Source organism: Hippocampus bargibanti, linkage group LG22 (assembly GCF_051943395.1).
Source record: "Hippocampus bargibanti isolate YZ-2025 linkage group LG22, ASM5194339v1, whole genome shotgun sequence".
Lineage (NCBI taxonomy): Eukaryota > Metazoa > Chordata > Actinopteri > Syngnathiformes > Syngnathidae > Hippocampus > Hippocampus bargibanti.
The window spans coordinates 2,360,490-2,373,736 of record NC_142755.1 but is presented as its reverse complement, the minus strand read 5'-3'; the positions used below and the strand labels follow the sequence as shown (position 1 = coordinate 2,373,736).

The 13,247-nt window shown below is 40.7% G+C and overlaps 2 protein-coding genes across 3 annotated transcripts; both read left to right on the top strand.

Moving 5' to 3' along the window:
* Nucleotides 1-319: 319 nt before the first annotated feature.
* smo (smoothened, frizzled class receptor) lies at nt 320-5,726 on the top strand. Its single transcript, XM_088989276.1, has 12 exons — nt 320-997; nt 1,391-1,590; nt 1,664-1,873; nt 1,949-2,121; nt 2,190-2,409; nt 2,484-2,607; nt 2,674-2,766; nt 2,860-2,968; nt 3,583-3,768; nt 3,849-3,997; nt 4,065-4,199; nt 4,740-5,726. Exons 1-12 carry the CDS (start codon nt 742-744, stop codon nt 5,264-5,266), a joined length of 2,382 nt encoding a protein of 793 aa, XP_088845402.1. The 5' UTR covers nt 320-741; the 3' UTR covers nt 5,267-5,726.
* A 795-nt stretch (nt 5,727-6,521) lies between these two features.
* On the top strand, nt 6,522-13,206 carry cax1 (cation/H+ exchanger protein 1). 2 transcript variants are annotated; one of them, XM_088989274.1, is made up of 20 exons: nt 6,523-6,894; nt 7,483-7,611; nt 7,684-7,823; nt 7,917-8,025; nt 8,187-8,303; nt 8,380-8,441; nt 8,517-8,690; nt 8,838-9,023; nt 9,089-9,188; nt 9,609-9,750; nt 9,821-10,004; nt 10,076-10,175; nt 10,262-10,380; nt 10,461-10,498; nt 11,361-11,602; nt 11,695-11,828; nt 11,897-11,991; nt 12,652-12,730; nt 12,802-12,910; nt 12,986-13,206. In XM_088989274.1, the coding sequence occupies exons 1-20, from the start codon at nt 6,813-6,815 to the stop codon at nt 13,057-13,059; spliced, it is 2,415 nt and encodes an 804-aa protein (XP_088845400.1). In that variant the 5' UTR covers nt 6,523-6,812; the 3' UTR covers nt 13,060-13,206. The 2 variants fall into 2 exon arrangements, with proteins under 2 accessions (XP_088845401.1, XP_088845400.1); XM_088989275.1 differs by lacking the exon at nt 7,483-7,611 and having other exon boundaries at nt 6,522-6,894.
* The last annotated feature ends 41 nt before the right edge of the window (nt 13,207-13,247 follow it).

Genomic DNA, 13,247 nt, shown 5'->3' with positions numbered 1-13,247 from the left:
AATATATGTTAAATTATTTTTATTGACATGTATTTATTTCGCCTTGATTTATCCGAGTAAGGAAAAAACGGATTCTAGTTTGCAGTGGCAACCGAAATCAAAATGTATAACAGATTTTGGGATTCCTGTTTGTTTTTCTATTTATTTTTCATGAAAAATCCACGAAAAAATGCTATTTTCTATGCGTAATATCATTGCCATGAGGCACATTTTTCCCTTCCTGTGAGCAGATGGAAGGGGAGGGGGCGGTATGGGATTTGTGGTGCTGTTGTGGTGGGATAGCAAGGGGGGTGGTTGGCGCATGCGCACTGGCAGTTGGAGCTCCAGTTACACTTTTTCAGATTTTTGGGGATGTTGGGGGGAGGGCGAATCTGCAACTTTTCTAAACATTTCCCCACTTAATACACCCTAACCAGTCACTTTTTTTGTTTCGTCACCTTGTCGATTTTGGATCATTTTGAATTTTTGGGGGAACTTTTGAAATCACGATGGAATTTGGAGACGCACCAAAGGGGAAAAGGAACGAAGGGTTTCGTCGTGGAAAAAGTTTGGATCGTTCTTAAACTTGTGCTCACTTTTTCGGGGCGATCTCTCATCAAAGAAGTGGAACTAGAAAATCAAAAATGGAATTTGAACCTCTACAACAATCTCACTACTAGAGCACCTTTATCGTCCTTATTTTGGCAACATTTAGCCTCTCCACCGTCCGTGCACCCCCCCCTTCCTTCTCTCTCTCCCAAGATGTCCTCCCAAGTTTGGAGCGCCTTTGTTGGCTTGTCCTGGATGCTGTTCGTGCTGCCCTGCTCCAACCTCGCCGTGCAGCTACCCCACAACGCGACCATATTCGAGGACAAATGCAAGACGATGACGACGTGCGAGGCGCTTAAATACAACACATGCTTGGGATCTCCTTTGCCGTACACGCACACGTCCCTGATGCTAGCAGAAGACTCCAGCTCCCAGGAGGAAGCTTTCGAAAAGTTGACCATGTGGTCCGGTAAGTTAAAACGACACTAATCACAACAATGAGTCATTTCTGAATAGATTCTAACGTGTTTTATTAAAATAATCGGCTAACAAATCAATGCAGGGCTGGTAAACGAGGATGTGTCTCCCTCTAGCGGACAATGTGTGTATGAGAGGCGAAAAATAACAATTGGATTGAATTAGCCTTTATTAGTCTTGAAGTGGAGAGATTTACATTTCACGGCAGCAAAATTATGAAAGGAAGAAGAAAGAAAAATAAGTAAAAATACAGGAGCCGTTGTAAAGGCAGCAATCACATTCAATTGTTTTATTTTACTTTTGTGTACTGAGCTTTCACTGAAAACACTACCTAAATTTGGTTCACCGTATGGCTAGCATGACATGCCGTGACGTCATTTCCCAGGTTTGCGTAACGCCCCTCGCTGCTGGTCCGTCATCCAACCTCTGCTGTGCGCCGTCTACATGCCCAAGTGTGAAAACGGCCGAGTGGAGCTGCCAAGTCAGAGTTTATGTCTGGCAACGCGTCGTCCTTGCAGTATCGTAGACCAGGAACGCGGATGGCCCAACTTCCTCAAATGCGAGAAATTCCCAGTGGGCTGCTCGGTAAGCAATTTTTCATGTCTTTTATCATCCGGATTTCCTTTTTTTAAGGATTATCTATCTATTTGTTGCGCAGAATGAGGTACAGAAGCTGAAATTCAACACGTCGGGTCAATGCGAGGCGCCGTTGGTGAAGACGGATATCCAGTCGAGCTGGTACAAAGACGTGGAAGGTTGCGGCATCCAGTGCGACAACCCGTTGTTTACCAAGGAAGAGCACGACGACATGCACGCCTACATCGCCTATTTTGGCACCATCACCCTCCTCTGCACTTTCTTCACCCTGGTGAATATGATCTCAATCAGGCTTGACCAAACAGAATGTCAAGGGGCCCTAAGATTGGTCCCTGCGTGTCGCCAGGCTACGTTTCTGGCCGATTGGAAGAATTCCAACCGCTACCCGGCCGTTATCCTGTTCTACATCAACGCCTGCTTCTTCGTGGGGAGCATCGGTTGGCTGGCGCAGTTCCTGGACGGCGCCCGTGACGAGATCGTGTGCAAGAGCGACAACACCATGAGACTCGGGGAGCCTTCGTAAGTCCGCCGCTGCCCAAAATCCGTCGCGAACGTGGCAGTATGTAACATTTTTATTTTACCCACAGTTCATCTGAGACTTTATCGTGCGTGACGATCTTCATCATCGTGTACTACTCGCTGATGTCGGGAGTGATTTGGTTCGTGATGCTGACGTACGCCTGGCACACGTCGTTCAAAGCGCTCGGGACCACCCAGCAGCCGCTCACCGGGCGCACTTCCTACTTCCACATGGTCACGTGGTCCATCCCCTTCGTCCTCACCGTCGCCATTTTGGCCATCGCGGAGGTACGTTCACATTTTTCATTTACAAACTAGCGATGACAAAAGAATTCATTTCTTATTTGTATTGGAACCTGCAGGTAGATGGCGACTCGGTCAGCGGTATCTGCTTTGTCGGCTACAAGAACTACAGATACCGCGCCGGTTTCGTGCTGGCGCCCATCGGCGTGGTGTTGGTGGTCGGCGGCTATTTTCTCATTCGAGGTAAATCCCGGCGCAACTCTCGTGCAATCAACAGGGGTTCAAACTGAGTGTTTTTTGTCCTTGTAGGGGTCATGACCCTGTTCTCCATCAAAAGTAACCATCCAGGTCTCCTGAGCGAGAAAGCGGCGAGTAAAATCAACGAGACAATGCTGAGACTTGGTATGATCCTCGTGAACACATGCGGAGGAACGTAAACAATCAAAAAAAACACACAAATCTTTGTATTTTTCTATTTATTTTTTATTTTTTCAGGCATATTTGGCTTCTTAGCTTTCGGCTTTGTTTTCATCACATTTGGCTGCCACTTCTATGACTTCTTCAACCAGGCCGAATGGGAGAGGAGCTTCAGGGAATACGTACTGTATGTTTTATGTTATTTTATTATAAGATATTTTATTGTATTTAAATATATTTTATTTTTATTTATTTGATTTATTTTGTTTCAATATATTTAATTTTCTTTTTCTTTAAATGTATTTATTTGTATTTATATATTTTATTTGTTTTATTTTCAATATATTTTTGTTTTATTTATTATTTATTTCTATTTATATATTTTTTTATTTTGATTCATTTCAATATATTATATTTTATTTTTATTTATATATTTTTTTTTTATGTATTAATTAATGGATGTATTTTTATATATTTAATTCTTATTTATCTATTTTGTTTTGTAAAAATATATTTTATTTTTATTTAAATATATTTTTGTATTTATCTATTTATTTCATTTAGTTTCGTTTAAATGTATTTTATTTTTATTTAAATGTATTTTATTTTTATTTATCCATTTAATTTTATTATATTATATAATATATATATATTATGTTTATGTAAATATTTTTTATTTATCCATTTTATTTTGTTTTGTTTAAATATATGTAATTTTTATGTATCTGTATATATTATATATTTATATAATTGTCCTAAAAAAAGACTCCTTCCTAACGGGTGCTCTGATGTAACTAACAGATGCGAGGCCAACGTCACCATCGCCTCCCAGACCAACAAGCCGATCCCAGAGTGCACCATTAAGAACCGACCTAGTTTGATGGTGGAGAAAATTAATCTATTCTCCATGTTCGGCACCGGTATCGCCATGAGTACGTGGGTATGGACCAAGGCCACCATCTTGATCTGGAAACGCACCTGGTGCAAGTAAGCGCGCGACGACAAAGTCTCGCTCGTCGTTTCCGTTCGAGGAGAACCAAATCGGGTTTATTTGTTCTGTGTTTCAGGATCATTGGGCGCGGCGACAACGAACCCAAGAGGCTGAAAAAGAGCAAGATGATCGCCAAGGCCTTCGCCATGCGGAAGGAGCTGCACAAGGACCCCGAGAAGGAGTTGTCCTTCAGCATGCACACCTTGTCACACGACGGACCCGTCGGTGAGAACCCCATCGCCATCCCGAAAACCGATCCAGATGTTCAATCGTGCGTTGTTATCCTTCTTAGCCGGGATCAACTTTGACATCAACGAACCGTCCAATGACATGTCGTCTGCTTGGGCGCAACACGTGACCAAGATGGTGGCCAGGCGAGGCGCCATCTTGCCTCAGGATATCTCGGTTACACCCACGGGAACGCCAGGTGAGAATTTACGACACTTGGATTTTTGTTTTTGCTAGCTAGCAAATCACCGAGTTGACATTCATTGCAACCTTGTAGTCAGGTGCGCCTTATACAGGTAACATCCAACTTACGACCAGCTTGACTTATGACCACCCGTACTTACGACCACGACCTCCAGACCGTATTTTTAACATTGTAATTCTACGCCTGGCATTGCAACACACTAGCAGGCCGGCAACGCGTACACAAATTTTGGCCAGCCAGCCAGCATCTCACACTCGCACAGCAATCGACTGTGTGATGGCACCAAGGTGGGGGGAGTTTGCGTGCCATTTAGCCTCCGAGACTCTATTCAACATTTTGAATGGATTTCAACTTACGACCATTTGGACTTACAACCGTTTGGTCGGAATGGAACTCGGTCGTAAGTCAGATGTTACCTTATATTGAAAAAGTTTGAAAATGCACCATTCAATGGGGGTGTGCCTTATACACCGGAAAATACGATACTTTGTTATATCCCGTTATATTGTTCCATGTTTTGGTTTTTTTCCATAGTCCCGCCCCCCGAGGAGAGGAACAGGTTATGGATGGTAGAAGCTGAAATCTCCCCAGAGATGCTCAAGCGAAAAAAGAAGAAGAAGAAAAGGAGGAAGGAGCTGCACGTACCCCCAGCGGATTCGGCAACGGCGCCAGCGAACCACCAGGCTTATCCCCAACGGGAATTTAGCCGCAGCTCGGTGCCCCGCCTCCCGAAACTCCCCTCCCACCCCAGCCTGGTGGCCAACCGACGGGAGCAGCTGAGGCGACAGCGGATGATGGAGGACGACATCCTGCCGGGATATTATCCCGATTTTCCGCCCTTGTATGGAGACGAGCGGCACCGGTTCTCGGATCGCCCCGAGGACCTCGGATTGCGCCCCCGCTACCCACCCGGCGGTTCTTTCTATGCCAATGAAGGGCTTTCGGAGAGGATGGCGCATGTGGCGAGGGTGCCTGCTGGCCGGCGGGTCGCCGACGGGCCAATCCGCTCGCAGACGGATTTGATGGAGGCGGAGCTTATGGACGCCGATTCGGACTTTTAAGTTGCGCTGATGGCAAGCTAAAGAAAAAGTGCTGGATACTTTCACAACTTTTTTAACTCATTTTAAGGAAAGGGATAACAAAAAAACAAATACACACTTCCTTGACAACTTTATAATGAAACACAAAAAAGGCAGCTATAAAATAGCTTGAAGGAATATACCGCATGGATTATTTTAAGAAAAAAATACAATAAAAAACAGCATTATCCAGTCTCCATGGCAGGTTACCATTAAAGTAGGCAAAACTATTTTTTCTTGAAAGAATGACTGTTTTCTCCCTACGCTCACTTAGCCAGTAAATACTGCAAATGTACTAACTTTATGGTGCTTTTTATAATACTGTATGCGTAAAAGTAGAAGAAAAATAATACGTTATTCAGATAAAGCCCATAGCAATGTTTCAATTGTTAGCTCAGACTTACTTAGATTTTTTGTAAAAGAAAAAGGGTACACAAAGATTGGACGCAGTTGTTGCTGCAGTCATATTTTTTTTACACACACATGTATGAATTATCTATTCTTATGAGATGTTTATATTTATATAAGTAGATCTGCTCGTTTCTGAAACTTTCATGTAAAGTCACCACCTGTGTCATTTTTAGTGGTATTTTCTGATCCTTTTAAAAGCAGCAGGTTGTTTTTGTGCGCTTTGAAAAGATTTAACAGCTGTTATTTTCGTATGTATTTGTACATATTTTGTCCTTTGTTCCTTAAATGTCCCCTTTATGATAGTAGTATCTAGTTTTTACATGTACTGTACAGCCAAACCTGTTTTCGTACGTGTAATTTCTGTTTTTTTATGCCCCGGTTGACCGAAAATGGGTTCTCGACCAAACTGAGCGCACCTGAATGCATCACTCGACTCCTATTCACTTCCCTTACGTCACTTCCTTGTGTTGCGTTTAATTGTGACCGATGCATTATCCTGTAGCGTTCCATTGTGAGCGGTCGTGTTTGTACATTTTAATTCCCAGCACTCTAAGGTATTTTATGTTGTAGTTCAAAGCTACACTACTTTTTGTCAGATTTTATGGACATAAATGTTTATAATTTTCGTACATTCTAGTTTAAATTGATTTGATATGCCATTGAACGTAGACATGAAGACGACGATTGTGATGAAGCAACAATGAATATTATTTAACCATTGGGCGGAGCCAAAGTTAACAACATAACGTTTGAATTGTATGTTGCTTTTTAAATGTTTTTTTTAAATCTACCACCGGTCAATTTTCTCGGGCATAAAAAGTATTTGAAAACATTTTTACAATTATTTTGTGCGTCAAATGTATGCGTGTTTACGTTTTTTTTTTTTCAGAACAAACATGAATACGACCAAGCTACATAACAAAGTACAAAAAAATAGGTTCGTTGTTTTTTTATTTAATGTCACGTATTTATTTTCTTCCGTTCATTATCTTCCTCTCATCCCACTCCTCTTCCTCCCCACGGATTAGTTGCAGGGAAGAAACGGGCTCCACAATTTGGACATCGAAGCACAAAAACAAAACAAACTAGGACTCGTGATAGCCGGCTGAAAGTGGACATGTCCTTCACAAAATCCACGCATGTGTCTTTTGCAGGTGACCAGGAGAGTTTGAGGAGGAGATCGAAGGACGACGCCACAGGTGAGCTTTTTTTTAATTTGTAAAAAATATTTTATTTTTCTTCAAGCATACATATTTAATAATGTCATTATTGTCCGGGAATTTATAAATAAGCTTTTTTTTAATTATTATTTTTTGTTTGTTCGTGGTTAATCAAATTCACCTGTGGAATCAAACCTCGACCTATTTCAACTTTAAATTACGGTTGCATGTTTTATTTAGCATATTTATTTGAAATTAAATATCAGAAAGATGAATGTAGTGTTATAAAACGAGTTGGGGAGCCCTTGAAGTTGAACGTGATTGACAGATAGGTTGTTATTGTCTTTATTTTTATTTATTTATTTATTTTTTTTTTGGGGGGGGGGTAAGAAACAATCGTCAGTTTTGTGTTTAAATGTCTTTTTTCTCGCCTTTTTGGGACATAGCAACTTAATTTGGATGTGATGCAACAATGCGTTGAAAATTTAATCAGTTCTAGTGTCTGTGTGTGTGTCTATGCGTGTCTTTTTGTGTCATGCATGACACTCAGGAGGTTTCTGTTAGTCACAGCCATTTTGTGACCTTTCATATTTCCTCCGGATCCAAATCGGGCCTTTGCATGGATAGCGTCCGAAATTGAGAACCGACGCGTCGGTCCGGAACTCGTCATCAACGCCGCTGAGTCGCCATCTCCCGATTTGTCGTCCAATCATTTTTGCCACTACACGCCCAAGTGTTTCCTACCAGTGCATAAAGGTGACATATATATGTTAACATTGGGATTAATATTGCCATCTTTTTTTAATTTCATGTAATTTTTGGATGTAGCTTGCACAGGAGCACACGGCAACTCAGCACGCTCCACGCCGTCATGCTGCGGCGAGGAAGGTTGGCATGAAAGCACTTTGAAAACCACCATCAGGGCTGAGAATGAGGTGGAAGCGCACAGGGAAGCTAACAACTACAAGGTAAATGGCTCTGCGTGTCACTTTTGTAATTTTAAAGGCAAACTTTATTTTAAAAAAAAACAACAACAAACGTATTTTTGTTTGTTTTAATAGTTTGGCTTCCGAAAATGGAAAGGCAATGTCACAGAGAGACCAATCGAAGACCGATCGGATGTGGTCAAGGAGCTCTACTCGGACCTTAGCATCGTCAAGCCCCAAGAAGGTCCTTTGATTTTATTCAGCACATTAAAAATTGTTTTTAACTCATTCGGTGCCATTCCTGAATTTATTTTGGAATTGAAAAGTGTAATGTGGAGCGCCATTCCCGAATTTGTTTTTTTGAAAAAAAAAAAATCAAACGTGGTATTTTTTTGTGTATTTCAGGCTCCGTGGTGACCTTGGGGAATATTATTTATGTAATTTTATTCGGCTGGTGGATTTCGTTAACGTATGTCATCGTTTCTCCTGTGATGTTTCTGACAATCATCGCCGCCCCTTACGGTTGGTATCGTTTTCTCTGGGTAGCATGTTGCATATTTCATGTCTGTAAATTATGTATTTTGTTTTTTGTGGGTAGGAAAACTGTGCTTAAAGTTGGCCTGGTACTTTATTTGGCCTTTTGGGAAATCGGTGGAAGAGGTAAAATACCGGGAAGTCTTTTAAAATTCGCGTTGACGTCCACGATCCAGATCAAAGCATGTTTCGTCATTTCAGGCCTGTGACTTCACAAAAAGATCGGTGACAAAGACGCAGAGATGCGAGGTCATTCCCGAAGAGAGGGACTGCGAGGACGGCGTCATTGGAAAGGACTCCGGGCCTCTTCTGGTGTCGTCCCCGTTACCCGCTGAAATGCCAGAAATAACAATTCGGAGCGGGTCGAAACACTGGGTGAGGACACAAATGGACAATTTCTGTTTTATGAATGTGTGTAATGCTACACACATTCAACATCACAGAAGCTACAGTGGGAAATGTGAGGGTGTCAAACCCAAGCGCTCAAAATTCTGATTCCATTATTTATAACCCCTCCTCCAGTGTCGCGCTAACATCTACGTGTGGCTACTCCTCGGGTATCCCATCCTGGTGGCGGTGCACGCGCTAGCTAGCGTCATCTCATGGCTACTGGTGTTCACCATCCCCGTCGCCAAGATGAACACCCGCGCGCTCGCCATCGTCCTCCTTGTGGCGCCCGAGGATGTTCACGTATACGCGTTGGAAAAGGTTAGCGGGGAAATTCGGCACGGAAAGTCTGTATGATCGTCATTATGTTTTTTTTGTTTTTTTAGGTGCACCGATGCGACGCGAGAGTCATCCTGTGCTGCTATCGCGCCGTCAACGTTTATTATTACAAATACACAGTGCAAGGGATCAATATTTTTGCACTCAGTATCCTTTTTGGGGACGTTTTTGATCCATTTAGCGTCTTTTAGTTATATGTTAGCTTTATAGCTAGGTAGCTAACAATCTTGATAACTATCTATTAGCGGTCTATTATTTTTTACTTCAAGATGGCGCCGCGAGAGTGACTGCCTTTCCAGCAGCTCCTGTATTTTATTTTTCTACTTCTTTCTTTCCTTTCCTCTTCTTTTCATCACTATCTCGATAGCTACCTATTAGCTAGCTAGCTTTCTTTCTAATTGAGTTATTTCCGGGCTGAGTGAACGCTGGCGCGTGTGGCTGCCGTTGCTCACCCACGGAAAAACATATCCTGTGACAGTAAAGTGGCCTTGAGAGTTTTGAAAGACGCTTATGAATGAAATACATTATTATTTTTTAAAAAAATCTGCTCCTGAAATTCTTCTACAGATCTCCTCCCTTTGGTGATAATCGCATTGATTATCGGTTACACCGACCAGAATCATCAATACTTCAGTTCGGAGACCAAATTCGCCACGGCGATCACGTCCATCATCCCGTTGTCGTATTACATCGGCATGGGCATCGCTAGGTAACCAAATGTGATGCTATATTTTAAGCCGGACTGATTTATACTCCAATTTTGTACTTTTTTCTCGTAGCATTTCGGCTCAAAGCAACTTCGCCGTGGGCGCGGTGGTCAACGCCACTTTCGGTTCCATCACCGAGATGACTTTTTACATCACGGCCCTCCTACGGGGTCACCGGGCCGCCTCCAAATGCTACGAGGAAGTCGTCAAAGCCGCCCTCACCGGCACCTTGCTGGGTTGTATTCTCTTCATACCCGTAAGTAATCGAATTGCGATTGGTCTCTTGGAGATGATGATGTCAAGGAAATTATCGTGTCACCCAAATAGGGCGTCTGCATGATTATCGGTGGGATTAAACACAGAGAGCAGCGATTTAACAGCCGATCGGCCGGCGTCAGCTCAGCTTTGCTCTTCATATCCGTCGGAGGTTAGCATAAAAGTTGCAAAAGTCACTTCTGTCAAGGGAAAAAAAAATCATGTTTTTAATGAATTCATTTATTTTTAATTCTTTAGGTGTTTTTGCTCCCACTCTCTTCTCCAAGACTTTCGGCAGCATGATGTGCGAAAGCTGCTCCAACGTTCCCGGCAATGCCAGCGTGCATTTTGTGTGCAAAGACTGCCACAACGACATGGTCGGTCATACTAGCTAGCGGTGATTCCAGAAAAAATAAAATAAAATCCAGATGTCTTACTTTTTATCTTTTGTTTGCAGAGTAAAAGCGACTCCCAGTTGATTATGATGCATATTGAGTAAGTGGATGTGATGTCGTTTCATAAATTGGTCAAAAAATAGGATCTGACCTTGTTTTCAAGCTGCTACTGAAATTTTCTACATATGCTAATGAAATGTAATGAAAATATTGAACAATAATGGATGTGATTTTTGTCCACCAAATATCAGTTCCAAAGACTTAGCCACAAAAAAATTACCCTAAATATAGCTGTTTAACTCATTCACTGCCAGATATGTGCAAAAATGTGTCCACTCCTGTGCTAGGGTTTTTGTCTACATAAACATTCAATACAGCGTTAGAACCATTAGACTCTCTTCTTTCATCAGAAAAAATAGTTAAATCCTAAGTTATATGGGTCTGGAGTTATATGAGCTTGAAATGCTATGCGATACATACATATTAGTTTATATAGTGCTTTAACAATAGCTGAAGCTATAACAAAGCGCTACCATGGACAAAACGAAAATGCTGCCCCCTTATGGAAAAGCAAATAAACATTGCCTGACGTCGACCAGTGCTTTATCGGCACCCAAGCATGTAGGGAAAAAAAAAAAAGAAAACCTGAACAAATTCGGGAATGCGCTCTATGTCATATTTTCAATTCCCGAATAAATTCGGGAATGGCAGTGCATGAGTTAAAATGTGATTTGAACTCATTGTATTGTATGGGGCTGCTTTAGATCCTCAGGGCCTGGACCTATTGAAATAATAGATAATAATTCATTTTTTTTTTTTTGCATGTGAGAGACTTGGATCCTATTTAATGACCAATTCAGCCATCCAGATAATCCCCCCAAATTTTCTGACTTCTTCTTGAAACTTTCTTTAACACTATGATTGGAACAAACATGTGATACTAAATGTAAATATGACACCAGGCCACTTGTGTACACCATCTCCGTGCTGCTGCCTGCTGCCTACCTCATCGGCTTGGTCTTTACGCTTAAAACCCACTCGCATATCTACGACATCCACGTCGGCGATGGCCAAGGCGGCCCGGCGGGGTCCGCCACCGCCGCCGCCATCTTCCCCCGAGTTGGCGAAGGTGACGCCGGCCCGCTATTTGCCGCCAACTCTTGCATTAATGCCAGCGTTGGCCCACCTAGCCGTTTTGTCACAGGTATGTTTTTTTGTATTCTTATTTATGCATATGGGTCACACCAAAAAAGCCTCCAGCTTAGAAATATTGAGTTTTTACGATGCGTCGTCCAGGTCACCACGTGGTCCACTGGTCGCGCTGGAGGGCACTCGCCGTGCTCATCGGGGCCACGGCGCTGATGGCCTGCTGCGCCGATCTTAGCACCAACAACATCGAGCCCATGTTGACTAACTCCTCCGTCTCACAGGTGCTTAAAACAAAAGAACAACTACCAAAAAAATGCTTTTTTTGTTTCGCATCGTGACCTCCTTACAGTACTTCATCGGCGTGACGGTGTTGGCGATGGTTCCCGAGCTTCCCGAAATTGTCAACGGGATCCAGTTTGCGCTGCAGAATAACATCAGTTTGAGGTACTTTTACTCATACATTTGTTTATTTATTTTATTTGTTTATTTATTTTAAATCATTTTAAATCATTTTATTTATTTATTTTACTTGTTTTTTTAATGTATTTTATTTTATTATTTATTTTTTTTTTTCTTACACATGCTTCATATTTTATTTATTTTGTTTATTTTATTTTTTTTATTTTATTTTATTTTACTTTACTTTTATTGTATTTTTATTAATTGTATTTTTATTGTGTTTTTATTGTATTTTTATTTTTATTAAATTTAATTTTATTTAATTTTAATTAATTATTTTTTATTTGATGTTTTTTTTTTACTGTATTTTTATTTATTTTTATGTAATTTTATTTACTTGAATTTTTTTTATTTTATTTTATTGTATTTGTATTTATTTTATTTGTAATTACATTTAATTCATTTCAATTTATTTTTATTTGTTTTTTTTATTTTACTGTGTTTTTATTTATTTTTATGTAATTTTATTTACTTGTATTTTTTATTGTCATTGTATTTTTATTCTATTTAATTGTATGTATTTTTATTCATTGATCCTTTTTTTTTCTGTTTTTTTTTTTTATCTGAATTGCATTGTTATTGTATATTTATTTTTATTAAATTGTATTTTTTTATTTTAATTTGTATTTTATTCTTCTGTCCCAGTCTGGAAGTGGGCAGCTGCATCGCCGTGCAGGTTTGCATGATTCAAATCCCGCTCCTCATCCTATTCAACGCATTCTACGTAAGTGAAATTGCCCCTTTTGACAATATCTGTCTCTCCTTTTGACGATTATATCATTAATATGCGGACAGGATGTGGGATTTACGTTGCTGTTCAGTGACATCCATCTATGGGCGAGCATCTTCAGTGTCATTCTGGTCAACTATATTTTCATGGATGGGAAGTCTGACTACTTTCAGGGTGAGTCTCATTTATTTGTTTAGTATTTAGGGGATTTTTGTGAAGGAATATTAAAATGTGTTTTTATTTTGGTAGGCACTGCACTGGTGGTGGTCTACCTCATCCTTTTGGCACTTTATTTCTTTGCCCCGTCGCCACGTTCTTGTTAATCTACAAGTTACAAAAATAAGAAGAATCTATAAAAACAATGTCTTGAGCATGCAGGGACGAAAGCATCATCTTTTTACATTTATTTCCATGTATATTCTCGCTTCTTTGTTAAAAAAATTGTCAATAAATTCCATTTATTATTCTTAGTGTCGTACCCAATTGATTTATAATGCGACTTTTCAACTCA